Here is a 27224-nt window from a genome sequence, read left to right as displayed (position 1 = left end):
GTCTCACACACAAATCTGTAATTACATGAGAAAATATGTCCAGAGGTAGGTGAAAAGCCAAAATAAGTAAAAACCGTTTTAAATAATCAGTATTACAATGGTTGTAATAACCATAAAAGTTATATAATTAGATAAATAATTATTCATCAGTGTAATGAGGTCCTAACTCATGAACAACACTATGATAATGACCCAAGGTAAAATAAAGCTCTGAAGACCTGTGCAACCCTCAACTCACTAGATGGCACTGCTCACCAATAAAGATTTAACTGAAATCAAATAGGAATATCAGAATATTTTAAAATACATTTCTCCAGTCTCCAGACATCAAGTCTGTAACAGTATTTACAAATTACTTGTCTACCTGTTCTGTCTGCCATATGCATTAGACCTATTACAGTAGGCCTACATCAGGGGTGCCCAAACAAGCTACTTAGAAAAAATAACACTAGTCGCAAACTCCTTTTCCCCTTGCCCCCAAGTAGCCTGCATATTTAGCACAGTTTAACAGCATAAAAATTAATCCATTTTGGATTTCTTTGGCGGACTACTTATTGTTGGCCCGAGTCCTACATGATGTCAGACCAGTACCGGCCCAAGCCTTTATGGGGCTCTAAGCAGAATTTGATTTGGGTTCCCCCACCAGCTGCCATTAGTTGGCTATTGTCAATGCTTCATCATTTATACCTGTAAATCTAACACACATTAGTTGTTTTGCCATATCGCCCAGACACCCATCTGTAATAGCAACATACCTTTATCTTTCTGTTTTTTTCATGTTCTATTTTCATTGTTGTGACACCAGCTCTGACAGAGGCAGTGGGAATTGATTTTTTACCCTTCTGATTTCCCCCCCATTTGTACTTGACCAATTCCCCCCGCTGCTGACCTGGTCGCTGCCCCACCCCCTCTGCCGATCTGGGGAGAGCCGTAGACACAGAAATGCTTCCTCCGATACATGTGCAGTTGCCAGCCGTTTCTTTTCACCTGACAGTGGGGAGCTTCACCGGCAGGACGTAGCATGTGGGAGGATCACGCTATTCCCACCAGTTCCCTTCCACCCCGAACAGGTGCCCCGACCGACCAGAGGAGGCGCTAGTGCAGCGACCAGGACCAGGACACATACCCTCATTCCAGCTTCCCACCCGCAATTAAAACACTAGTATTAACTAGCCAGTCTGTACAACACAATATTCTGTTTTTGTGTGATGAATATTCACATATAATATAATACATTGAGAAAAATCAAGTGTTCTAAGCAGTTGCTTAATTTGCTTATGCCTAGGGCCGGCCCAACATAAATAAACTTAAATATACTATAACTTAGATAGCCTACACTTTACAAGAAACTAAGCGGATGTTCTGGTGATCACCGGTTGCGAATTGCTTTGAAGTGAAGGAATGACTCGAGACATCTGATGGTGACGTCATCAACCTCTGGGTCAAACTTGTTCGCAATGAGGTGGTGTTGTTGAAAAAGCCACTGGAGGTCACCAGCCCCGTATATGCAAACCGCTCTCCTGTAATTGCCAGTACACGGAGGGTACGGGGCTCCGTTCTTCACATCTCCCGTCAAATAGCCCCACTTCACCGCCCGGGCGATGGCGTGCATGTCTGACTCGTCGTACTTGCTGTTGGCAGGCAGTGACCCGGGCACAGAGGGCATCCTCTGCAGAGTGGCCCACAGGTGCTCATCTGGACTGTACGTGTCCTTCTCCCACTCCAGAAAAGCCTGTGCCTCTCTGTCCCCTAGCACGTGTCTCACAAAGTCTCTCGTCACCACAAAATAGGCATTCCCTGAGAACATGGGGCTGCTGATGGGAGGGGGGCTCTTCAAAATACCCGTCCCCGTGATAGTGTTGGTGACGTTGTGATGATACTGCCAGCGGCGTTTCTTATTGTCATTGGTGGCCTCAGACTCCATACTGTTCTTTCCATTGAGGACCTTCAGTGCCTGCACCATCTCACGATTAGTCTTGATGGGGAAGTCCGTCCCACAGGTGTTGAGCAGGTACCTCCACTGGACAGGGGACTTCAGCAGGTCCTCCATGCAGTTAAGATCTGCTTGCACACGAGACCACGAGGCATAAATCACACTTTCTAATTTATTGGCTACAAACACATTGGGGAAGCAAGAAATAATTACCCTCACAGCTTTCTTAAATTCTTCAGAGGCTTTCCGGTCCATGTGAACACAGTAGACGTTCTGAGGATTGTAAATGGCACGCAGGAGTCGTTCAAACATCTCAATCTTCTCATGGATCACCATGGAGTAGGCAAGGGGAAAGTCTCTCTCTTCCACGCTGAGGGGCGTTGTAATGAACCCTCTGTGTTTGATGTAAGCCTGGCAGTCCTTTGTCACATTAAGGTAGTGATCCTCAGATAGAGGTTTTCTTCTTTTAGATGCCAGAAGCCCATCAAATTCGCCTTTCTTCCCAATGTCTCCCTGGATGATAGCCGAGCAGCCAGGCAGGTCATCAGAGTATTGCTGTGGCAGTTTGAGATCAGGCATGAAATGCCTGTTGGAGCCAGTTTTCCAAAGCACAAAGGAAAGGAACGTACACATGAGAATGAGAAAGAGGGTCTTGATAAATCTCTTGCAGTCCGATGGCCTAGTAAGAGCCATGTTTTAGTTGCGTTGCTATAAGAAATGGAGACAACACAGGTTACACTGTCTACACTGCAGGTTATACTTCAAGCCAGTGGGGTGAGGCTCATATCCACTTCATTTTAAATGGACATGCAAATTGAATGACCCCCATAAGTAGGTGTGTCAAACTATGTTGTAAGAGGAAGTGCATAGGAATTATTTCAACATCTATTTGCTGTTAGACTATTAGCAGGATCTAGTCCACTATGTCCTGCAGTATCCTATGGCCACTATTTGAGCAGAGTAAACTTCACCAGCTCTCGAATGTTACTGCAGAGCTCAGATTTCAACCTTTACACAGCATCTTTACATGAGGGGTTTACTGTATGTGCTTTGAAATCATTTTTATTTTATTGAGTTCTTGGTGTATATTGTTTTATCCCGTGGCCTCGTTCTGTTGCACAGTGATGCATGTCACATTTTCAATATCCTCCTCTTACAACATGTGCTCAAAACAGCAATGATCCCTCTCATGGTAAATACCTGTGTGTTGAGGGCATGAATAAAGTAGAAAAGAAGCCTTTATTGCCGTTATATTTCTATTTACAATAACTGGTATGGAATTCAGTCATTACATGATCACTTAATTTCACTGTTTAACTCACAAATATCTCTTCTATAATGTGCAGCATACACATAAAGTCATTCATGATCATTTCACTCTTTCACTCACAAACGCATCTTCTAATAATTGTGCAATATACAGATAAAGGCACTTTGTTGAATACAATTACGCTCACCAATAGTCAAAAAGCAACACAATAGACACCAATACATTCCACTCTAAAATTCAACTAAACTGCTTTGGAATCCCCCTAATCTCAGTATTGAAATATGTGGGACTGTGTGTACATACATTCCTCAGCTACTGTAAGCTCTAGTCTAGTGGGTGGGATGCCTCCTAAGATCGGTTGAGATAAGTGCTCTCATCCACGTCCTGGTCTGCATCCGTGTCCTGCTCGTGGATAAAGCTGTAGCTTCGATACACTGACCCCCCCTTGCTGGTGTACACCACATCTGCCTCGTCCCCGCTGTCTGGCTCGGGCACGCCGTGGGGCATAGCACTGCTGGTGGCACTGCCGCTCAGTCTCTCGTAGCTCTGGCTCCAGCACAGCCTCTTCCTGGCGTGGGCCTTGACCAAGCCGAACACAGCCAGAGCCAAGCCCAGAGCCAGCAGCAGGGTGACGGGCAAGGCGGCCGAGGGGTGTTTGAGAGCTCCCGATGACATACTCATGCCTGCTGTCTGCTGGTCTCCTGACTTGGGCTGGGGTGCCTCCACACACAGAGCTAGAACAACAACATGCTGTTAGTAGGTGGTCATATATCCACGGTTGGCCAAGTTACGCAGGAAATGTAATTAGTTACTTATTATTACTAATTTAAAAAGTAATACAATTACTTTACTTATTACTTGGTATCAAAAGTAATTAGTTATGTCACTCGTTACATTACCAGGGCTGTACGTTAACTTTTTTGCACATAGCACTGGCGCTACAGAGGTTGATCGTTTTGTACCACCACAGGCCATCAAATTGTAGCATGTATATAAAATGTATTTTACCATCTCTAAAAACAACCACACGTAGTGCAGTTCATCAGGTAAACAGGTCTGTGACTGGCAAAGGACATTACTGTTGCATACTGGGCACACAAAATCCAAACCTTCACAATAAATGTGTTTCAAAACAGTATAGCACGTGTGCTACTGTGGTAAATTCATTCATAGCACAGGCCAATTTTTTCGTTGCACATGCTATATGTAGCACTGCACAGCCCTGATTACTTTCGTGTGACGTACAACCTGTTTAGCCAGAATAAGCCCACTTAGGGTTTCCTGTCTCTACCTACCGGCACATGCTTTTTTGTTGTTTTCCTTTCTTTCTTTTTTCTTTCTTTTATTTGCCTACCTAGGACAACAAACTAATCGCGTTTTGGCAACACAGTAGTCTCGCATAGCCAGACCTATCTCCACACTTCGTTTTAGCGCTGTGCCAGCACTGGAGAGAGTAATGCAGTAACTTGAAGTTACTTGGATTAGTAGCTGTAATATAATTGCTGCTTTGGAGATTGTAATTGTTCTTACATTACTAGTTACTGGGAAAGTAATACAATGACAGTGACGTGTTACTTTACTTTCCTTTCCTGCACAACACTGGTCATATCTAAGCGATCCTTTGTTGCCTAAGGCCTTGTAGGGGACTCTACCTGAGCGAGTGTCACAAACACAGCAATCGGTGTCATTCCCTCCGTCCCGGCAGCAGCGGGCGCAGCGGTTTTCCACGGCGTGAAGGGCGGAGTCACGGGGGCACGTCAGACACTGGTCCTCTCTGGGGCCTGTACAGTGTCTACAGGAGCTGTCACAGGGCTCACAAGTCTCCTGCAATGATTCCAAAATAATAATTGTACTGGTCAAAAATGAGAAAGATATGTAAGTGTACCACAGTAAAGACACTTTTACAAATTTTCTGCTTTATTCAGAAAAAAAGCATCCACATCTGCACTTTATAATGAAATAAGATGTTAATGGTGATCTTTTGCCTTTATTTATAATGATTGTGGTATGGTTAATGCAATGGAACGTGACTCTTGGCTCAGAGCTCACCTCGTTTGAGAAGTAGCGCCCCTCCTCACAACGCGGATAGCATACATTTTCCTTTAGGGTGCTACCCCAGTCACACGTCATGCATCCCTGAGGCGAGGCATCTGCAAACATACATAAATACATACAGTGCATAATGTCCTTTTACCGTCTAACCTAAGAGGACAAAGGAATGGTAATGTTCACACGTAGGCAAGATGTAAGCTACAGGCGGACAATAGGCTGTGACGATGATGGTGTCGTAAATTGCAATCGTGATATCGTAATCAAACAAAATCGTAATGGAAGGCTGAAATGATGTTTGTTGGCTGGTACCTGTGCACGTCTGGCAGCTGGTGTGGCACTGTTTGCAGACATGATTGAGCTGATAGAAGCGGCGTGGACAGTGCTCCACACACAGCTTGGTGCCTTGCAGCTCCAGGAGAGGAGGGGAGCAGGCCCTGCACGACTCGGGCCCCGGTCCCGTGCACAGCTCACAGGAACCATCGCATTTCTCACAGCTGGAGTCTGCTCTGTAGTACCTGACAGGACACACAAGAGAGGATCACTATTAACAAACTAGATGGCATTCAGAAAGCACAAATGCCAACGATGGGCGATTCTCCAACTTGCCGTTGCACCCAACGATATCGCTTACATTTTTAAGTTGAATTGAGTTCTTGAACCTGTAAGCATACGCTTAGTGAAGTCTCTATCTCTGTTAGTTTCATAGTTAGTGGGTGGCTAAAAAAACACAGATAATTGTTCAATCGCGAAAATCCCAGATCCAGATCCCCACCAAAATGTGACTGTTTGTTCCTTGGGCCAAGACTGATCTGTCACTGAAATCTGTTTCATATATTTTTAAGATATCCTGCTGACAGACAAAACATAACCTCTTTGGCAGAGGTAATAATAGTTTGTCAAATTAGAAGTGCACCCGGAGAGTGCAGTCCTCCGCCAAGGCCAATTTGAATGTGAAACCTTTATTTATTTCTCGAAAGAACATTGAGGTTTGACCCTCATTTGCAACGTTGTCGAGATTACTGACAAGCTCAAACAATTGAACACAATAAGGCAAAAAAAAAGGCACAAGAGAAATATAGTTAATAAGTAAAACAATCACAGAAAGAGCAAATAACATAGACAGAAGAAGAGATTAAAATTAAAAGCAATTACAAACTGAGGAAGGGAGACTAGCTAACAAGGTTTTAAATTGGCCAAGTGAAATCGGGGCATTAATTTTTAGTAAAAGCTGAAGCTCATTCCAGGAGGTCAGAGCATTAAAACTAAAAGCAGACTTTCCAAACTCAGACTGGACTCGCTCAAATCTTTAGAGTTTAGAGTGAGCCAATCATTTGACCGGGTAAGATAAATACTATGATTCCAGTCTAGCATCGCTGTAATATATGGTGGGAGTGTCAGTGAAAATTATTGATTGATTGATTGATCGATTGATTGTTGATCATTGTTGTGTGTGTTCAGTGTTGGTGAGTGGCCTTCCCCATCGGGGATGTGCTGTGGTTCCAAAACATCATTAAAAAACATCATTAGGATGAGTCATCTCTGCTTGGTGAGCTTCAAAGGCCTTCAGGCATGTGAGGGAGATAACGTCCAGGTCTGCTTGACCAGAGTGAGAGTTGAGTCCTCCTGGTGAGGTGATGGAACTTTACAGCAGACTCTGGAGGGTGGGGGCACTTGTTCTGAAACTTCCAATCGAGTGTGACTCTCTGTATACAGACAGACCATTACTTGGAAATAAATCCTCCTTTGTTCATTTCAACGAGCGACTGATTAATTGTTTCTTGCCATTACAGGAGTTTCCCATCAATAGCTTTAAAAACAAAATAGTACCAGTGCCGATCTCACCTCTCAGCGAGAGAGCACCAACCTACCTTATCGTAAAGGACACAATGATGGGTGTCATAACAATCACCAGTAGGCTAATAAATCTATCAGCCGAGTGATAAACCATATCAAGGGAAATCAGAGTGGTAGGGGCAGCATTTCTGTAAATTACATCTCCATAATCTAAAACTGACATAAAAACTGCTTCAATAATCCTTTTTCTACAGATCATAGGGAAACTGGATTTGTTCCTATAGAAGAACCCAATTTGTTGTGGCTATGTGGTATTTAAAAGTAAGCTTTTCATCAAGCCAAATACCAAGATATTTATATTCAGTAACTCTATCTATAATGGATCCATTAAGAGCAGTTATCTTCAAACTGTTAAAATCAATATTTCTAGCTTTAGAAAAAAGCATACATTTTGTCTTTCTAACATTTAGCACCAGCTTAAGCTTAGCAAGAGCTACCTGCAGCTTATCAAAAGATAGCTGAAGTGTATCCATCGCTAGCTGGACAGAGTCAGCAATACAATAAATAATCGTGTCATCCACGTACAAATGGGCCTGGCACTCTGTTAACTTCGCAAGAATGTCATTAACATAAATGGTGATAAGGACTGTGCCTATGATTGAACCTTGAAGTACACCCTTAGATACATTCATTCAAAAACTCAGACTGGACATCTCCCACGTTTACACACTGGCGCCTTCCTGACAAATAATCACAGAACCAATCCTGCGCCACATTATGAACACCAATATTACGTAGCTTATCCAGGAGTAAATGATGGTCAACAGTATCAAACGCTTTAGAGAGGTCAACAAAAATAGCAGCACAGTGTTTTTTTTTATCCAATGCAGTTAAAATAGCTGAAATAGTACTATGGTTTGCTCTAAAACCGGATTGGTGAGGACTTAAAAGTTAGTAAGTTGCGAGAAAGGCCTTGAGTTGGTTATTTACTAGTGACTCCGTGATTTTTGCTAGACAGGGTAATTTGGGAATAGGTCAGTAGTTATTTAGGTCCTCTCTATCTCCACATTTAAACAAAGGGGTCACATGAGCCGTTTTCAATACAACTGGGAAAACACCTTCACAAATGGACAGATTAAAAATGTGAGCTAATGGCTCAGCAATGGTTTGAGCACATAACTTTATAAAAAAAGAGTCCAACTTATCCTCCCCGGTTGAACTTCTTGCATTCATGACTGATAATGCTTCTAGAACAGCATTAGGGGTGAAGGAATTAAATAAAAAATTTGGAGGATAGTCCGTAGAACATGAATCACTATCAGCATTCAGAGGAGGCCCTGCATAGACCTTGTCAAATAAATGTCCTGCTTCCTCAAAGTGTTTATTAAAAGCCATACAAATCTCACTTTGATCTGAGATCACACAGTTGTTGTAATTGATATGTGTAGTTAGAGGGTTTGTGGATTTATTTTTATTCAGATTTACAGCTTTCCAGAAATTGGCCGGAGTAGAATAAGAACTGGTGATAAGGCCTAAAAAATAATTTGATTTGGCTTTTCTCACTGCCGAAGTACATTTAATTTGTCTAAATGACATCCAATGTGAAGCGTCTCCTGAGAGTTTAGCATGAGACCAAGTAGTATTTCTTTCCTTAAACAAGGCTGATAACTTCTGAGAGAACCACGGTGTTATCCTGTCTTTTATTCTAAATTTCTTAAATGGGGCATGCCTGTCAACAGTTGAAATAAAGGTCTTCACGAAAAAGTCCAGCGCTGCTTGAAGTTCAGAGAAATCAGCTGTGAGGAGAATACCGCTACGGCGTAGATCAGTTAAAAACATTTGCTCATTAAAATGTCTAAGGTTTCTTTTAAAAACTGTATGAGAGTTCGTTTTCATTTGGCATGCACTCCTAATACAGGCAATTGGGCAGTGGTCACTAACACCTAGCTCAAATACACCACAGGCCACAATTTGATCAGCCTTATTTGAGAATAAAAGATCAATTAGAGTAGACTTGGAAAAATCCTTTAAATTTTGCCTGGTGGGATCAGGTATCAGCTGGGTTAGGTTAAGGCTGCTACCAATTTCTTTAATGTATTCAGATGAGTCATCTAACCAATTTAAATTAAAATCGGCCATCACGATTAGCTCACTTCCGAAGTATTTAGAAATTAGGCCCTAACTGTACCCTCAAAGCAAGGAATTCATAATATTTTGGTCACGTAATAGCATACAAAATTGATACAGAAAAAACAGATTTGACATACTCCAGTCTACTATGATATGCAGATTTTGTGAGTCGGATCAGAACCCTGACACAGCCACTCCCCCTACCCACCCCACCCGACTCTCTCCGACCTTCTTATCCCTAGCTACGGCCGCTTTTCCCCAGTCCCACCCCCTTTCCTGACCATGCCCCCTCACACCACCCAGATACACCTAGCGACCCCCCAGCCACCCCTCGAACCCAGACTCTCTATGGCCTTCCTATCCCTAGATACAGCCCCTTTTCCCTAGCCCCGCTCCAGTTAAGATTTACAACCAAATGTAATGGGTTCTTCCTTGGGCCCTGCTATACCCTCGCACCAAGTTTCATAGAAATCATCCCAGTAGTTTTCCTGTAATCCTGCTAACAGACAGACAAACGGCACCGAAAACATAACCTCCTTGGTGGAGGTAATTACTGTATAGAAAAATAATACCCATTAGAGTTTATGTCAAGTGAAATTTCATGGAAGTTGCCGAGGTAATCTGAGAAACTGCGTACGGGATCCTCGCTCTGTTAGCAATCCTGGTCTATTTCCAGACTTGTGTGTGTTTAGTCCAAGCTTTTCAATCAGTAGGCAAAGGGTGTGGAGAATGTCAATAGAGTTTGACGAGAAGAGAGCATAAAGTAAACATTTCCTGGTTTGGACTTTTTACCCTGTGGGACAATGGGAGACACAGAGGTGGAGGAGGTGCAGGTATCCCGGAGAGCACGTGAGGCAGTCTTTAGGCGACGCCCCGGTGCAGGTGGAACAGATGTGGTCACATGGTGAACAGAACCCCAGATCTGTCCCGTCAGCCTCCTGCCTTGTGCTGTATGTGCCAGCCGGACAGTCACTCACACATGTGCTGTCTGGGAAATAGAAAAATAAAAATAAGAACAATAAAGAGGAAAGAAAAATAAAGGTGTCAACTACAAGAAGAACCATTTCTGTCTCCACAAAGATCCTCTCAGACCAAGGTGTCATTTTCCAAATTCATGCCATCACCCACCATCCAATAAACTCAAACAGGAATTAAGAACCTGTTAATATCCCAAAGTTAACCATTATGTTTCTGTGACACCTTATCTTATATGCACTGTATCCAAATCTCCATAACTTCATAATAATTTCATGCCAGCTAGACTGAAATGTGATGTGAAAAGATGAGACAAGTAAGATAAGTATTTATCTTACTTGTCTTTATTACTCGTTTATTACTTTACTAGAACAAGCATATTCGTGAAAAGATTAACTTAGAAATTAATGATTGTCATGCCCCCCCCCCCTAAAAACAATTTAGCTCAGACTTAGAGAATGGATCACCAGATTTCTCTCTCTCCATCTCGCCTCTCAGGGCTTCCATAGAAGTTACATTTGGGATGTGGATTTTTAGATATGATGATTGACTTTCCTGTTGAATTTTGTAACACTCAGAGCCACTTTACTGTTTGAAGTAGCAGCTGAACATGAGTGGAGGCTGCTTACTGTGGAGGTATTTAGGCACAGCACAGGTCTGACATTCATCGTGCCCCGGCCCCTCACAGGACAAGCAGTGGCGGTGGCAGCCCATGCAGGTGAACTGGTCGTGGTGCAGGTAGGTCCTGGGTGGACAGTCTGTGTCGCCTGTCACGCCACACAGCAGTGTGTTTGGGTCCAACACCAGCCCCTTCTCACACTGGGTGCACTGGTTCGCCTCGGGACCCGAGCAGCTCGCGCAGGTCTGGTGGCACTCTGCACATTAGCATACAAAAATAATTTGCTGAACGTCATTTCACCTACGTACTACTTGTAGTACTCATAGTACGTAGTACTCCTACGTACTCGTAGGAGTACGTCACTCTGTTCACAGAATAGGGTGTGATCACTTCCCTGTTGACGTAGGTGTGACAGTGCATGATCAGTATCAATCAGTGATACTGACGCTCATGCAATCCTATATAGGCGTGGTCTGTGCTAGTCAAGTTACAGGAAATGCACTGCAGTGTTGGAATTGTATAATGTGTCATGCATTACCGTCTCTCAAATTTATGTAACTAGGTAGCTATGCGCACTCGATTCATAGGGATACCGCCCATCCACCTAGGTGCCAGACATGAATCAGTTCATCCAATAGTGTAGGACAGGAAACCAAGATGCCCTACTCATTTCAGGAAGTAGTGGAGTTGTGCAAGTGGTACAAGTGGCAGGCATAACATCATACAGAAGCCTAATCAATCGAATGTAAAAATCGACCACACAAACAATTCAAATGGTATTATATGGAGAGGCTCACCTTGACATTCCATGGCTGCAGTCTCATAGTAAGTGGCGGTGGGGCAGTCCTTGGAGCACATGCCTTCATACAGTTTGGGGGTTAAGGTAGAGCAGGTCTCACAGTCACCTGCTGCCGGCCCTGAGCAGCTGTCACAGGTGGCGTGGCACTCCTCACACAGGCCATCATCCATGTTCTCATAGTAGCCCACGGGACAACTGGCCTTACACACACCATTCAGCATCAGGTAGAGGAAGCTGCATTCTGAAACCATGATGGAACAGAGGTAACAGAGGCAACGTTTTCTCCCCAATTGTACTTGGCCAATTCCCGCTGCTGTCCTGGCCATTGCTCCACCCCCTCTGCCGATCTGGCGAGAGGAGTTTCACCGGCAGAACGTAGCGCATGGGAAAAGTAAAAAGTACGCAAAGTAAAAAGTACCTACCTATTCGTCCCAGTCCCCCCCCCCCAAACAGGCGCCCCGACCGACCAGAGGAGGCACTAGTGCAGCGACCAGGACACATACCCTTAATCCGGCTTCCCACACACAGACACGGCCAATCGTGCCTGTATTGGACACCCGACCAAGCCAGAGGTAACACTAACCGGACGCCCATTCATTATTTATTTTAATGCAGTATGCTTTTAGAATGAGGGGAGAGTGTGGTGGACAACAGGACGCCTCTGTGCCCCAGATGGCTAATAACTCACTGAAGCAGGTCCTGTCGTCTGAGCAGACGTCACAGTGGGTCGGGCAGCGTCTGCAGGTGCCATCGTCTGCAGGATAGGTCCGCAGGGAACAGTTGAGCTGACACAAACCGCTCTCCAGGAAGTGGCCATCAGCGCAGGACAGACACTGGGACTTGGTTCCATCACATGTCAGACAGGAGCGGTCACAGGCTTCACATGACGCTTCCGCTGTCTCAAAGAAACCTCTGAAAATACATATAGGAGTCAATTGAGTCAATAGGAGTCAATTTATATATATATATATATATATATATATGGAGGTGAACATGCTGTCTCTACTAGTGTTTTTCTTTTCCCCCTGCTGCCCAAACCTTCGTCCTAATGCTTACTCTGGGCAATTAGACCAGCACCTCCCCTGGTGGAGAAAGAGTTTATAGCTGCCTTTGGAGCAGCTAATACAGTTATCACTGGTGTCCAGGCAGGCCTCGCAGTTTGGCGAGCAGTCCTCACACAGCTGAGTGGCAGAGTTGGCATAGGAGGCTGGCGGACAGTGTTCTACACAAGAACTGTCCTGGTCCAGGAAAAGCCCTGTGTCACCCAAACACAGTATGTGGTGAGATAATGTTTCAATCCTTTGTCCTGGCCAAAGAGTGTCAATATAAACATGTATACCTGTGTAACAAGAGGAGCAATCCAGGGCCTGTGGGCCAAAACAGGTCTTGCAGGATGCATCACATGAGTGGCATTCACTATTTTTTCCTGAAATTAGAGCAGTGAGCAGAGAGTGACCTCATTTTTACGTCACGACAATTTGACAGAAAGCAGGAAAGACTCAAAATCCCATTAAAGGTTAATTTTGCACCCAGTTTTAGCTTATCTCTGCCTACTGCTGGTTTTGAAAAATGTAAGAAAGCAGGCATGAAATACTGGGAAGAGGAGGGGGTTTGGGGTTGGGCCAGGGTGGAGTGTCACAAATCGACCTTTATTCTGGGGCTGTCCCAGGCCAGTCCAGGTTGAAATGACTGAGGGAGTAGTTAAAAACTGTGAGGGAAAGAGGGTTTGAATATAGCCAGTTTTTTCCTTGCCAAAATGTAGCCTAGGTTTGGAGCGCTATTGCATGCCCTTGCCAACAAGCTAGCATGACATGGTTGGGAACAATGGATGCCTCAGGTCTTCTAGTTTCATATGACCTCAGTATCTTCACTCTACCTTTAAATATGAGATCGCTACAGCCTCTGAAAGACAGCTAGTTCGCGTTGGGGCTCCTTATTCAAATGATATATCTAGGACAGTGGTTCTCAAATGGGGGTCTGTGGCACTTTGCCAGAGGGTCCGTGAAAAGTTTTCAGGAAAATAAAAATAAAAACTTTTTCTTGCGTGCCAAAGCTTCATAGTTACACGAAATTATTTTTTGCTTTAAATCTAAAATGGTTCATGGATTACATTCTAATCTAACAAACCTATCAATTTAAAAGTCAAGCACATTACCGTGGAAACAATTAAGCTTAGCTCAAAATCACAAATCAGAAAGAAGGGGTCCCCGGTATATTTTCTAGTAAATTGGCTGAAAAACATTTGAGAACCTCTGATCTAGGAGACTTATCCTTGTATGTAGCTGCATCTCAAACTGAACTCCAGCTGCTCATTTTAACCACTGGAGGGCAAACTGAGCCAGGTTTAGTGAGCTAAATAGGGTACCAGCATGATTGCACAATGTATACTGTTGTGTTTTTGAGTGTATTACTGCTGCTTGTGTTTTGCTGTTTTACACATGTATACTTGTCTTACGGGTGTAAAGCACTTTGATGCCTATGTTTTGTTGTTTTATATATTCTGTTTTTATGTTTTTGTGTTTTATGTTTCGGGGACAACGGATGGAAACTAGCCTTGTGCTAAATCCGGCGATTTTTACACTTTTATTATGTTCCAGATATTTTTATCTGTTCCATGGTTATTGTGTTCATTAATTTTGCATTGTCCCGTCTAAATAAATAAATCAAATCAAATCAAATCACAAATGTTGACAGTATGACCGACATAAGGGACTGGTGTTGGAATTTAGCTTCAGCTATATACATGTGTGTACAGTACATCGCACATTGCTTCTGCAATTGTCAATGTTTGTCTGTACTGTCCCTTACAAATAAACTAATAACAAAATAAAAAAAACATAGTTGCATTTCATAACTAAACAGCACTAAATACCAGTGTACAACAAAAAGAAAGGAAAAAAGTGTTTTAGTGTTTAGAGTTACTATGCAAATGATTTTAAAGTGTTTGGAGTCTTCCCTCCTTTAACTATCTTTACCACTAGGGGGAAGCATTATAAGCTTTCACCTTGGTGTTGCAGAGGTTAAAATGTTTAAATGATCAGAGACTATCAATAAGAAAATGGAGCACTGGATTGGGTGCTTCTCATTGTTCGCTCACCACTGATATAGTGCATTTTCAATGTATTGGTGTTAATGGGCAATTTGGGCCACACAGTTGTATAATCTCTTATACCTGGGATTCATTTACTACCAGGTAGGACTGAAACCAGCTGATCTCTGGGCCGAAAGGAGCAGACTACTTAAAACAGGAATGTAAATAATCAAACCACTGAAGTAGGAATGTAAATGATCGACCTGCCTTCTGTAGGGGTTGACAGAATGGAGTAATACTATCTTTCCCTGATTTCTGAATCCAAGTAGCCTACTACCCCCTTTACCCGACAACAACATTTTGCTTAGAAAACTGCAAGAGAAAACTATAGCAAAATTTGCAATGCAATGAATGAATGATAACCCACTTTTTGTAGAATATAACATTACAAAAATGGAGTGAAAGAGTTGGAATTATTTTTTTCATGATTTATTCTTACATTTTGCCATTTTCTACTTTCTCTCACGTACCCCCTGTAGTAGCTCCACGTACCCCTAGGGGTATGTGTATCCCAGTTTGGGAACCACTGACATAGACAGCAAATGAGATAGCCGGTAAAGAACCCTGACCTCTGGCCTGACCTCAAGTGAAAAGATAATTTCCCTAAGGATGGTAAAGTATCATTTTATTTATTATAATCACTAACTCCACAGTGATACTTTATTGACTGGCTTTTATCGGCTTTCAGATGAAAAGCATCACAGTGGACTTAATAGCCTGTAAACATGATTTTGATTGAATTATATCTATGAAGTGAAAAACAAGTCTTCCAAAACAGATGCCTATTGAGAGAGATGAAGAAAATGAAGTGGCTCAGATGAGCCCCTCACCATCAAAGTACTGGCCCAGTGGGCAGTTAACCAGAGGACACTGTCCGTGGAGAGGGGCGTTCCCTCCAATGCACAGGTTGCAGTCTGTAGAGCGCTGTCCATGGCACGACTGACACGAGCTGTGGCAGGACTGGCATCTCCATCCACTGGTGTCATGGAAGGTCTGCTGTGGGCACTGTTTGACACACTCTCCACCTGACAGACAGAGCAGCACAGAGCAAGAGAGGACATCATCCTTTTGCAGGCACAGTATCCCTCTGTATCAGCTACCGGAACTCTTGGAAAGCTCAGCTGAAATTATATAGTAGCTATTTTACTACTGTCCAATATTGAAACATAAACCATTTCAAGAAAGTGACACTAAATAGTAAAATTCCCTCCATTCATCATACAAGCACAAATACCTGGAGTCCAAGTGGATGTTTGAGCCAAATTTTATGAGAAATTCCGTCATGGTGTTGCTGAGATATCGCGTTAATGAGCATGAAACAGGCGGCCGTGAGGTCACGCCACGGTGACCTTGAACTTTGACCTTTCACCACCAAAATCGAATCAGTTTGAGCGTTTGAGCCAAATTGGAAGAAATTCCCTCAAGGCATTCCTGAGATATCTCATTAACAAGCATGGAATGGGCCTTTGCGAGGTCACAGTGACCTTGAACTTTGACCTACAAAAACCTAAACAGTTCATTCTTGAGTCCAAGTGGACGTTTGAGCCAAATTCAAGGAATTCCTGAGATATTGCATTAACGAGCTTGGGACATCCGTACGTACAGACGTACGTAGCCCATGCACGTACCAACAAACACCACGAACATAATGCCTCCGGCCATGGCTATCGCCGGCAGAGACATAAAAATTGGTTCTGTGTGGTCCCAGAAAAGATGACCTTGCACTCATCTCTCTGTATCTCCATTTACTGCGTGACGGTCTAAATCCTTCCCGCTGTTGCTCTTCTCTTCTCCTCTGTCTGCCCTTCCAGGATCTCTCTCTCCAAATTCCATCCAACTGCCCAGGCAGGAAACAGTGACCTAGATCTTTTGAAACTGGACCTTGGCCTTGGCTGAAGACGGGAGAATGAGCTTATGGTCCATGACTGGATCGTGTCTGATGCATTGTAGAATCACAAGCCCATGAGATATGGACCATCATCCAGCAGGCATACTCACTTCACATTTGCAACATAAATGACACACCGTGCATGGAAATGTTTGCTATCTCGTTACTCTTGCTTGCTAATCTTCTTCTGTATGATTTAAAGGCTTTACTTTATGGTCTAAAGTAAATGCTTTTGTTTCACCCAGTCGCCCGTAACAGAGAACACAGTCATGTCCATCCCAACATCCTAATTTGCATGAACCATATATTTACATATCGCATGCCTCAGATTTGCTGACGTGGAAGTGATTTGCAATCCAAATGAAGACCCTGTGCCAAGATTGGTCCTTTAACAAGAATGATTGATTACCCTCATGTCCATAGTGAATTTAGGAGAACATCAAACACAAACTCAACACAGTAATGGAGCGAAAGGGTTCATCGTGTTGTTGTTTCTTTCAACCCTGTGGAACGCGCTCAGCACCCTTAAATGAATAGAGAAGTGATATTCTTTCCTATGGGTACCATTGAGGAAGTAGCCAGTCTGGCAGGCCAGGCAGCGTGTGTCGCTCCTGCAGTCGGTGCACGGTGTTGGGCAGATCAGACACACACCCCTCCCCCGGTCCTCATAGGTGCTCTGGGGGCAGTGCCTGCGACACTGGTGTCTGAAACTGTAGGGAGAAATTCTCATTTAAAATCAAATACATAAATACATGCCCACTGGAAGAAAAGACATCTTAAAAAGCCCATAATAATTAGTAAACCATTAGTCTTGGATTAGGCTTGGTGTCTGTGTGAAACCATGGCAACTAGGAAGTTGTTGTTTTTTTTCTTCATGAACCAAGCATCCAGAACAAAGCTATTGATAGATCAAAGAGCTGATGAGCTCTGGTGATTTAATACCAAACGTGACTTTCAAAGCTTTATACAGCGAATGAAGAATGATGTTGCTACAGGCAGTTTGTCCCCACAGCGAGGATTCCGAGGCCAGACGAACTGAAACCGGAGACGCGACAAAACGCACCAACACGGAACACGCAATCCCAGCATGCACTGCGCCGGGGCGTGTACAGCACACCTGCGGCCGTATTGTTGACTTCAATACATTCCTCGGTCAAAAGGGCCACTCAATCAGACGGCAAGGAGAATGACAAACACACGTGCAAACACAATGTAGGCTGCTTTTGTTCAAGCCTATCATGGTTCTATTCTCTTCTCAAGGCACACAGTTAATTGGTGTTTTATTTGCAGCCTGGAGGCAGAGGGGAACTTTTCTCTCATTAACCTGTCCCATCGCTCCTCCGGGGCTTAATTGAGCTATTTAAACATGAGACGGCTCTCCTAAAAAATATATATATATATATATAGCCTAAAGCAGCTGAGATATTGAGTTGCAAAGATGTCACCCATAAAACATTAAAGCAGGAATGAACCCAGTTTGAAGAAGACATAGTGCTCTAAATGAAACACGTGCAACAGCAGTAAGCTAGGAACTTATACTGCCGCCTTCCTTCCTATATGAGACAATCTGACCGCTGGCACCCCGAGGCCGACTTCCCCGCTGTGTTGCCGTGGTATCAGCACACCGACTTCGCGCTGCGTTGCCGTGGTATCAGCACACCGACTTCCCGCAGCGTTGCCGTGGTATCAGCACACCGACTCCCCCGCTGCGTTGCCGTGGTATCAGCGCTGAGATGCGCCGGTTGTTTGAGGAGGGACAGCTGGAAGCACCACACACTGCATCCATCATCGCACTGTCTGGCAATAGCACCTCGTGTCCCTGGCCTGGAAACACTAAAGAGCGCTTAAAGGAACACTCTGCCCATTTTCAACCAGCTTTGTATCATTAGAACATCAGTAGTATGTCAGAAAACTGTAAACTGTTTTGAAGTCTGTCATTTAATTTGACAGTTATTGAGTGTTAAAGTGTGGACCAGTGACATCACTCTCAATAACTGTCAAACTAGATGAATGATGAATAGTTTGACAGTTATTGAGAGTTGATTTGAGTTAATGAGTTATTCATTTTAGTTAGTGTGGACCAGTGATGTCACTGGTCCACACTTTAACACTCAATAACTGTCAAATTAAATGACAGACTTCAAAACCGTTTACAGTTTTCTGATATACTACTGATGTTCTAATGATACAAAGCTGGTTGAAAATGGGCGGAGTGTTCCTTTAAGAATCTGTGCCATGTTTAAGAATCCCTCTGTGCAAATATTGGACGATCCATGGCCGGAGAGCGCGCGTCAGCATTGCCAACGCAACTGCTGTTTGGGGCTTTCACTTTTCTGAGTCGCATTTTAGGAGAAGGTAAAAAGCAATACAGGTGGCCGTTGAAGATATAGGAAAGCTTGAGTAAATGAAGACTATACATCATACAGGAAACAGGTGGCATGTCATTTCTTCGTTTACCTCCACTCAACCCCTTAGAGGGGGAGGTAAATGTCAGTAAATACCACGCATCCATCACACTGGGTTTCCTTTGTGGTCTTCAAGGATGACAATCCGATTCCGCAGCCTATATAAGTTATGCCTAGTTGTTACAGTATATAAGTTATGCCTAGTTGTTATATAAGTTATGCCTAGTTGTTATATAAGTTATGCCTAGCGTTAGTTGTCTTAGTAAGTGGACCACAGCTTGTATCACGAAATGAAATTGCAAATGCTGGAATTTCTTATGGAAGAATGATGTTCCAGAAGCGTTCCGCCCATGAAGAATCTATGAGAAGACGCACTGCGGCTGTCCCTGCACTCTTATTAGGATCCTTTTATTATTTTTATTTTTTTCAATATTTTATTTTTTATTTAAAAAATTTCAGAACAATATACAGAAAGACAAACACGCTCAGACACAGTAAAAGAAAAGAAAAACATACATATTATCCAAATTCAATACTACATCATAATTACCAGCCGCATAAGGTGCTTATGTGCTTGTGAGAGATATTATGCCTGAAGTCCCACAGAAGGGGACCGTGAGAAACTGGCGAGGTGAGCGAGTCACCCGTCTGCCCTAACCCCATCGAGGTATGTTAGAAATGGGTCCCAAATGGTTGAAAACGTTCTAAGTGAATTGGTCCTCATGAACCTAAGTCTCTCCATCTGTATAACAGAGGTCATGTCCATCAACCACAGTTGAAAAAGAGGGTGAAGAAGAGGACTTCCATTCCTTCAGAATTCGTTTTTTTGGCAACAGTTGTTCCCTGTGTCAGAGGCTGTTGCACAGCTGTAGGAAAGTTCAAAGAGGACTCTGAGCAGCCGAAGATGGCGAGCTCTGCCTCCGGGTTGAAGGGCAATTTTGTAGGCCTTAGAGTACCAGTGAAAAATTTTGGCCCAGAATATTAGGATCCTTTTATTGATGATTGCTTTAAATTGGTAGTTGCAGTGGCTGTGTACTGTATGTAACGCAGCCACAAGGTTGCACTGAGGTATACATGTATCGTTGAATCCATCATTGTTCAAAGCAAGGCCACTGACTGAGATCACAATCACACCACAAATCCATTTTGCCACACTCCAATCTATTGGTTTGAATCTCAACAACCAATCGGCGTCCAGAGGCAGCTATGGCCGGGATTTAGTTTGTGACGACAGCGAGAAGCAAGCCCGTGATAAACGTGATAGACAGATGGGTCATCCAATCACCTGTCAAGTACTTTGAAAGTGCCCGACCCTTTCCCCCCCCCACATGGTTCTGTGAAACAAACCACCTGGCAGTGTCAGGTTATTGAAACAGTGCTTTCCTTCAACTCTCCTCTGCTGTGACTCATAGAATCATCACACCTACTGGCTATACTTTTAGCTGAATCCTATGTCACTTACTGTATGCTCTCTCTCTCCCACCCAACACACACACACACGCAACGCACACACGCACACCTACACATACACACACACACACACACACGCGCACACACACACACACACATAAACACACACCTACACGCACACCTACACACACACACACTCACGCACACACACACACACACACCTACACACACGCTCACGCACGCGCACACACACACTATACAAGGTGGGCAGACTACACTTGTGCTCAAACCAAGGCTCAGGTAACATTGCATGACTGGGAATGGTGGGTAACCTGACTCACACAATACCAGGAGGCCTAAACTCGGGGGAGAAGAGCACAATCAGAGGTCTGTTCTGGCTCTGTAGCCTGTTTTATGCTGCTGATAAACTGGAGTAAACAGAAATACAGTTGAAATGCACTATACCTTATCAGCAGTGTAAAGAATACGCAAACAAATTCGACATAGCAATTGCTGTTATGTTTATAGAAAAGTACCCTACACAAATTCAGCTACCAAGCTCTTAATTTAGCAGGGCAATGACAAATTCAGTGCAAATGAAAACAGTTTAAAACCCAACTGGAGGACAATTATTCATAGGCAAGGCGATATGTATAATGTCCAACGTTCAGAATCTTTTAAACAAATGTAAGAATAAATCACAGCGCCATGCCAAATTATATTCTTTGCGTGAAAAAGAACCGTCTTACTCCATTACAATGTTAAGTATATTAAATAATAGATACGTTTGCAAGTGATTTTCTCCTGGAAGATATGGGAGGACCGAAAAGCCCACTGAACAGAATTAATTGATAAACTGGAAAAGCAAAATATGAGCAAACTCACAGAAAGTAACCTTCAACACAGCTGTTGCAGATCTCAGGGTCTTCTGTGTAGAAAGAAAGAAAAAAATGAATAATTCGAATTTAACATGAGGAGCAAACCCATGTATATGTTTAATTATATTATGCTTTTAATCAACATGGGCAAGCTTCCGAATCCTTTCATAAGAGAGGGAACAGTATGGTATTGTTAGCCCGGTACTTTGCAGCATGCATGGCTTACTTGTGGAACATGTTTTGCAGCCCATCTCACAGTCAATGCACTCTCCTGTATCAGGATCCTGGGCCTGCCCTGAAACATAAAGACACACAGAACCTCACAGTCAATGCACTCTCCTGTATCAGGATCCTGGGCCTGCCCTGAAACATAAAGACACACAGAACCTCACAGTCAATGCACTCTCCTGTATCAGGATCCTGGGCCTGCCCTGAAACATAAAGACACACAGAACCTCACAGTCAATGCACTCTCCTGTATCAGGATCCTGGGCCTGCCCTGAAACATAAAGACACACAGAACCTCACAGTCAATGCACTCTCCTGTATCAGGATCCTGGGCCTGCCCTGAAACATAAAGACACACAGAACCTCACAGTCAATACACTCTCCTGTATCAGGATCCTGGGCCTGCCCTGAAACATAAAGACACACAGAACCTCACAGTCAATGCACTCTCCTGTATCAGGATCCTGGGCCTGCCCTGAAACATAAAGACACACAGAACCTCACAGTCAATACACTCTCCTGTATCAGGATCCTGGGCCTGCCCTGAAACATAAAGACACACAGAACCTCACAGTCAATGCACTCTCCTGTATCAGGATCCTGGGCCAGCCCTGAAACATAAAGACACACAGAACCTCAAAACCCGGAGCCTCCACCCTCTTTTTCTCTTATAGGTTACAGACCATTATGAGTGTGCTTTGCATTTACCCATGTCACAGTCATAGGCCGTCGCCATTTGGCAGATGCCATTGTGGAGTTTGTAGTGCTCCCGACATTTGGCACATATGTGGGCGTCGGTGCAGAGTTCGCAGTTGGAGATGCAGGGCCGGCAGGTGTAGTGACCCCTGTCAGGATAGAGCCCCCGGGGGCAGTGCGCCCGACAGCGACCTTGGTGGAGGAAACGCTCCTGTCCATCTTCATCTGCAGAGGGGACGACACAGAAGACTTGTTAGCATAAAGCCAGCTGAGCTCCACTTCCTCCTTTGATGAGGAAGCCATTAGCCATGAGGCACTCCTGCCAGGAAATGCCTCTTGGCGATAACATGGAGCGGAGGGAAGATGATGGGACATGCTGCCAACTGTGAGAAAGTTCAATGCCTACACAAAACGACAGCACTAAAGGCCTATGTGTCCATCAGCTGCGGTAGGGTTCCAGCACTAAAGGCCTATGTCCATCAGCTGCGGTAGGGTTCCAGCACTAAAGGCCTATGTCCATCAGCTGCGGTAGGGTTCCGTGCGGCTGCCCGAACAGGCCCACAACCATGTAATCTTGTCAGACTCATGCGGATCTGGCAAACATAGAACAGGTGCATATTTTTGCCGTACCGCATGCATCGCCCATCATCTATAACATGGGCGAGAGTCTGTTCTGACCCGCACAGAGCCGTACCGCTGCCGCAGCAGCACATACTCTAGTGTTCGGATGTATTTTTATCGGAAAGAGAGACATGTCTTGTGGCACAAAGACTGAATCACTGGTTATTATTTTAATTCTGGATTAAGAATGGAGGCATGAGAATGCATATAACATTTCATCACACCAGTGGTTTTCAAAGTGGGGTCCGGGGACCCCCCAGGGATCCTTGAGGGGGTTCCAGAGGGTCCCCAGCAAAAAGGGGAATCATTTATTCTCACTGTAATTCCATCCATAAGTAACACAATGACAGAATGTATGACTCTTTTGGTCATGGGTTTCATACACTTTCATAAAATGTCTAAAAGCAAAAAGTCTTATCAGATGGGGGACCCTGGGACAAAATCCAATCAAAGGGGAGGTCCGTGGGCTAATTTGTGTCAGTTTAGCGGTCCTTGACGTGAAAAAGTTTGAGAACCACTGCATTGCACATGCATCATTATTGGACAAAAGTAGAACAGATGGATCTCAAAACCACGAGCAACATCATAACCCGCCCGCACAGGCCAGTATGTTGACCGTATGATGGCCTGCAAATAATAGAGATCATCACTTCCTGACTGATGATGCTGTGACTTAACATTATTTAGAACACGGCTCTCTTAAATACTCGATTCTGATTGGTCAATCAACAAGATTCACCGGTCATTATTTCTCGACAACCGACCGCTGCTCTGCCACACCTGGATTAATCAGTTGATAAGAGCTTTTTGTCAGCAAACACTACTAATTAGGCCAACCAGTTGCAGCTGTGGTGTCTTGTGTGCCAATTACGAATGAAACCGCTTTGTCGTTGAAAACGCTATTAAAAAATCTATTTGAATAATTATTTTTGTCAGATTATTGAATGATTTAGTTGTAGGCCGTGTTCTAAGCGGGATAATGTATAGTGAGGCGGTGATTACTGGGAAATAATGACCTTCAGGTGAATCATTAAGCCCTCCGCTGCGAGTCGGGCTCAATCATCACCTGTCGGTCATTATTTCCCCCGTAATCACCGCCTCAATATACATTATCCCTTACGTAAACAAGGGCAATCAGAGGCACATGAGAGAAGCTGAGAGCTGCAGGCAGAGACGCTGTTGTGTCTTCTTGGCCCTATACTGATGAATGCTCTGCCACCTGCTGCCACTAGCCTGGCTGCAGCACCTGGGGCGGCTCTGGGCTGGAGTTACAGTGTTGTCACATCTGCTCAGCACTGCAGAGAAGGACAGGGCACCACAAGCTGCTGCCTGCCTCTCTCCCCTCCACCTTCCAGAGGCTTCCACCTCCGCAGCAGAGATGTGGTGACTGCTGTGCTGTACGGACATTCAGCCGCTTCTATTAAAAACATTAGTGCGAACAAGGGCAGGTTAGAGATTGTTTGATGTTCTTTGATGAATCATCTCACATAAACGCTCCTTAGCTTGCGCACACACTCACACCCACACACAACAAAAGCAAAGGTATAGCCTACCAAAGTTTATACAAAAAACAATATAATAAAAAACAAACTATATACACAGTATATATATATATATATATATATATATATATATATATATACAGTGTGTGTGTGTGTGTGTGTGTATATATATATATATATACAGTATATATATATATATATATTAGAGAGAGAGAGAGAGAGAGAGAGAGAGAGACACACACACACACACACACACACACACACACACACACACACACACACACACACACACACACACACACACACACACACACACACACACACACACACACACACACACACACTGACTGACTCACAGGGTTGAGCCCAGTGGATTGCAACAGTAGTAGTAGCCTACTTGTAGCCCAGGGGGATATTTTTCCCTTTCCCTCTGTTTAACAAAGGCTCTATTCTGACATGATCAGATTTCACTGTGAAAACTGAGGAAGAACCATCACACCTTCATTTCATTTTCAATTTCAAAGCTGCTCCTTTTGGCCAGAAATCAACCATTTCTATGCAGAGGGGAGGGGGGAGAGAGAGAGAGAGAGAGAGAGAGAGAGAAAGAAAGAGAGAGAGAGAGAGAGAGAGAGAGAGAGAGAGAGAGAGAGAGAGAGAGAGAGAGAGAGAGAGAGAGAGAGAGAAAAGCAAAATCTCTTAACAATGGTAAATGTTAACCCAGAGGTGAAAGCTCCTCCTCCAATTCCCCAGCCTTTGAGCAACTCTGCTTTGGTAACCAATGCTTTGAGAAAACACCCTGGATTAATGAGTCAGTGACATGGCTTTGTTTAAATCTGGCAGCCGTGAAGCCACAAGTGAAGAAAGAAGAACTACACAGACTTATTGGCAAACAATCCAATATTCATAGAAGCTGTTGTTGGCATCTCCCATAGGCAATATTAGTAATAGTAGGCTATAGCCCACAGACAGTGGAATAACCTCACGTGGATTTGAAATCATATAACATTCAAGCTATATTGCTATATTAATATAGGAGTCTTAACTTCATTTAGGCTGCCTCGCCTTTATTTAGCTGTTGATTATTTGTTGCCCCAATGCTTTGTTAAACTAGACACAAAAAAAAACAATTAGCCTATAGGCTATATAGCCTACATCTTAGCCCCTTTTGGGACTTGTTACTTGTTTGGGGCTAGGCTACACATCTCGTCTCAAGTGCATGTCAACGCATAGCCTAAACACAGGCAAAATTACACTAAGGTAGCCTATTTTTATACCATTTTTATGAATCCATCGATGAGTTTGCGCTGTTAGGTAGAATAGTGGTAGTTAGTAGGCCTATATTATGTGCAAGAAAATGCACAATTACTCACCAACTCCACAGGTAGTGCAGTCAAACAGCTCATGCCCGTTGCACTCGGAGCAGGTGGGATGGCAGAGGACGCACTGGTTCTTCAACAGAAACTGCCCGCTCAGACAGGACGCCGAGGCGGAGGGTTTACATCGAATAAACCCCACACAACAACACAACATCACACACGCGGCGAGGCACTTCATAGCCATGCCCGAGGAGGACTCATGGAAGAGAAACTAGTCTCCAAAGGCGCAGTGTCCGTGCAGCAGCCAGGCAGGTAGTCGATCGATATGGGGCTCTGTCACACCAACCAAGAAATAACTTGCTGGACCAGTTCGCTCAAGCAGGACCGGACAATGAGCGTGTAGGCTATTTGTGGTCAGCCTTTCATAATATGACCTTATCAGAAAAAAGAAGATGAAAAACAAACAATCAAACAAAAAACAAACAAACAAACAAACAAACAAACAAACAAACAAACAAACGACAACAACAACAACAACAACATTACACACTTTCTGTCATATCACAATTTGAAGTGAAGTGTAAAACGAATTAGATAGATAGATAGACAGATAGACAGACAGACAGACAGACAGACAGACAGACAGACAGACAGACAGACAGACAGACAGATAGATAGATAGATAGATAGATAGATAGATAGATAGATAGATAGATAGATAGATAGATAGATAGATAGATAGATAGATAGATAGATAGCCTAGATATAAATCAATCAAACCTTTATTGGCAGACGCTTGGTCCATAGATGACACATACACAATTACAAAAAGCACATAAGGACACAATAAAAGAACAAAAGTAGCCTACAAGAAAGAAAGAAAGAAAGAAAGATAGATAGATAGATAGATAGATAGATAGATAGATAGATAGATAGATAGATAGATAGATAGATAGATAGATAGATAGATAGGCAGACAGATGGGACTGTCTCCTTGTCGCTCTAAAAAAGATAGAAGGGCTCGGCTGAATGATAAATAGCACATCATGAAATAAAATAGATGGTGTATAACGTTAATTAGCCTACTCCACGGTCGATAGCCTATTTTGTTCTATTTTAGCAAACACAGGCCAGCCCACACAGAAAAACAAATGCATAATCTGCTTCAGAAGGTTAGGTTTATGCATGATCCTATCTGCAGCGTCCACACATATTTTGAATTTGGCATGCACATTTCAGGCCTAACCTACACAGGCCTAAACAGCTTGAGAAACATTCACACCTCGAAGTCAAACAAGCAGAACGCAGCATTTCCTTAAAGATGCTGCATTCATATCCAAAACTCCCTTATATGTGCAACTCTTATCTGTCCAATCTATTTGAAGACAAGACCTCCAATACAGGTTGTAACCAGAGCATTGACAAAAAAATAAAATGTATGTGATGGGAAGTTCATGTCCTCAGTTCTGATTAGCTGAGACACTTTCAGGTGCAAAATGCGTGATTAACATTAACCATGAGTATCAGCAGTCATACTGCTACCAAACAGCAATATGCAACCGTGATGTAATTTTGTAATTTGTAATTTGTAATTTTATTCAGTCATTATACATAACA

The 27224-nt window shown here is 43.5% G+C and overlaps 2 protein-coding genes across 2 annotated transcripts; both read right to left on the bottom strand.

The window, feature by feature from the left end:
* Positions 1-1369: 1369 nt before the first annotated feature.
* On the bottom strand, positions 1370-2269 carry gcnt3 (glucosaminyl (N-acetyl) transferase 3, mucin type; the record flags this gene model as incomplete). The annotated part of the gene is made up of 1 exon (XM_083654785.1): positions 1370-2269. One exon carries the CDS (start codon positions 2267-2269, stop codon positions 1370-1372), a length of 900 nt encoding a protein of 299 aa, XP_083510911.1.
* A 1162-nt stretch (positions 2270-3431) lies between these two features.
* Positions 3432-25851, bottom strand: LOC310793034 (uncharacterized protein; the record flags this gene model as incomplete). The annotated part of the gene is made up of 16 exons (XM_083654784.1): positions 3432-3937; positions 4856-5027; positions 5253-5353; positions 5565-5770; positions 9972-10167; positions 10784-11029; positions 11571-11813; positions 12261-12484; positions 12650-12827; positions 12912-12998; positions 15494-15688; positions 17116-17261; positions 21252-21294; positions 21471-21539; positions 22181-22393; positions 25662-25851. 16 exons carry the CDS (start codon positions 25849-25851, stop codon positions 3552-3554), a joined length of 2895 nt encoding a protein of 964 aa, XP_083510910.1. The 3' UTR covers positions 3432-3551.
* Positions 25852-27224: the final 1373 nt, after the last annotated feature.

This window comes from Poromitra crassiceps (genome assembly GCF_964638095.1).
Source record: "Poromitra crassiceps genome assembly, chromosome: 18".
NCBI lineage: Eukaryota > Metazoa > Chordata > Actinopteri > Beryciformes > Melamphaidae > Poromitra > Poromitra crassiceps.
This window is presented reverse-complemented; position numbering and strand designations above follow the sequence as displayed.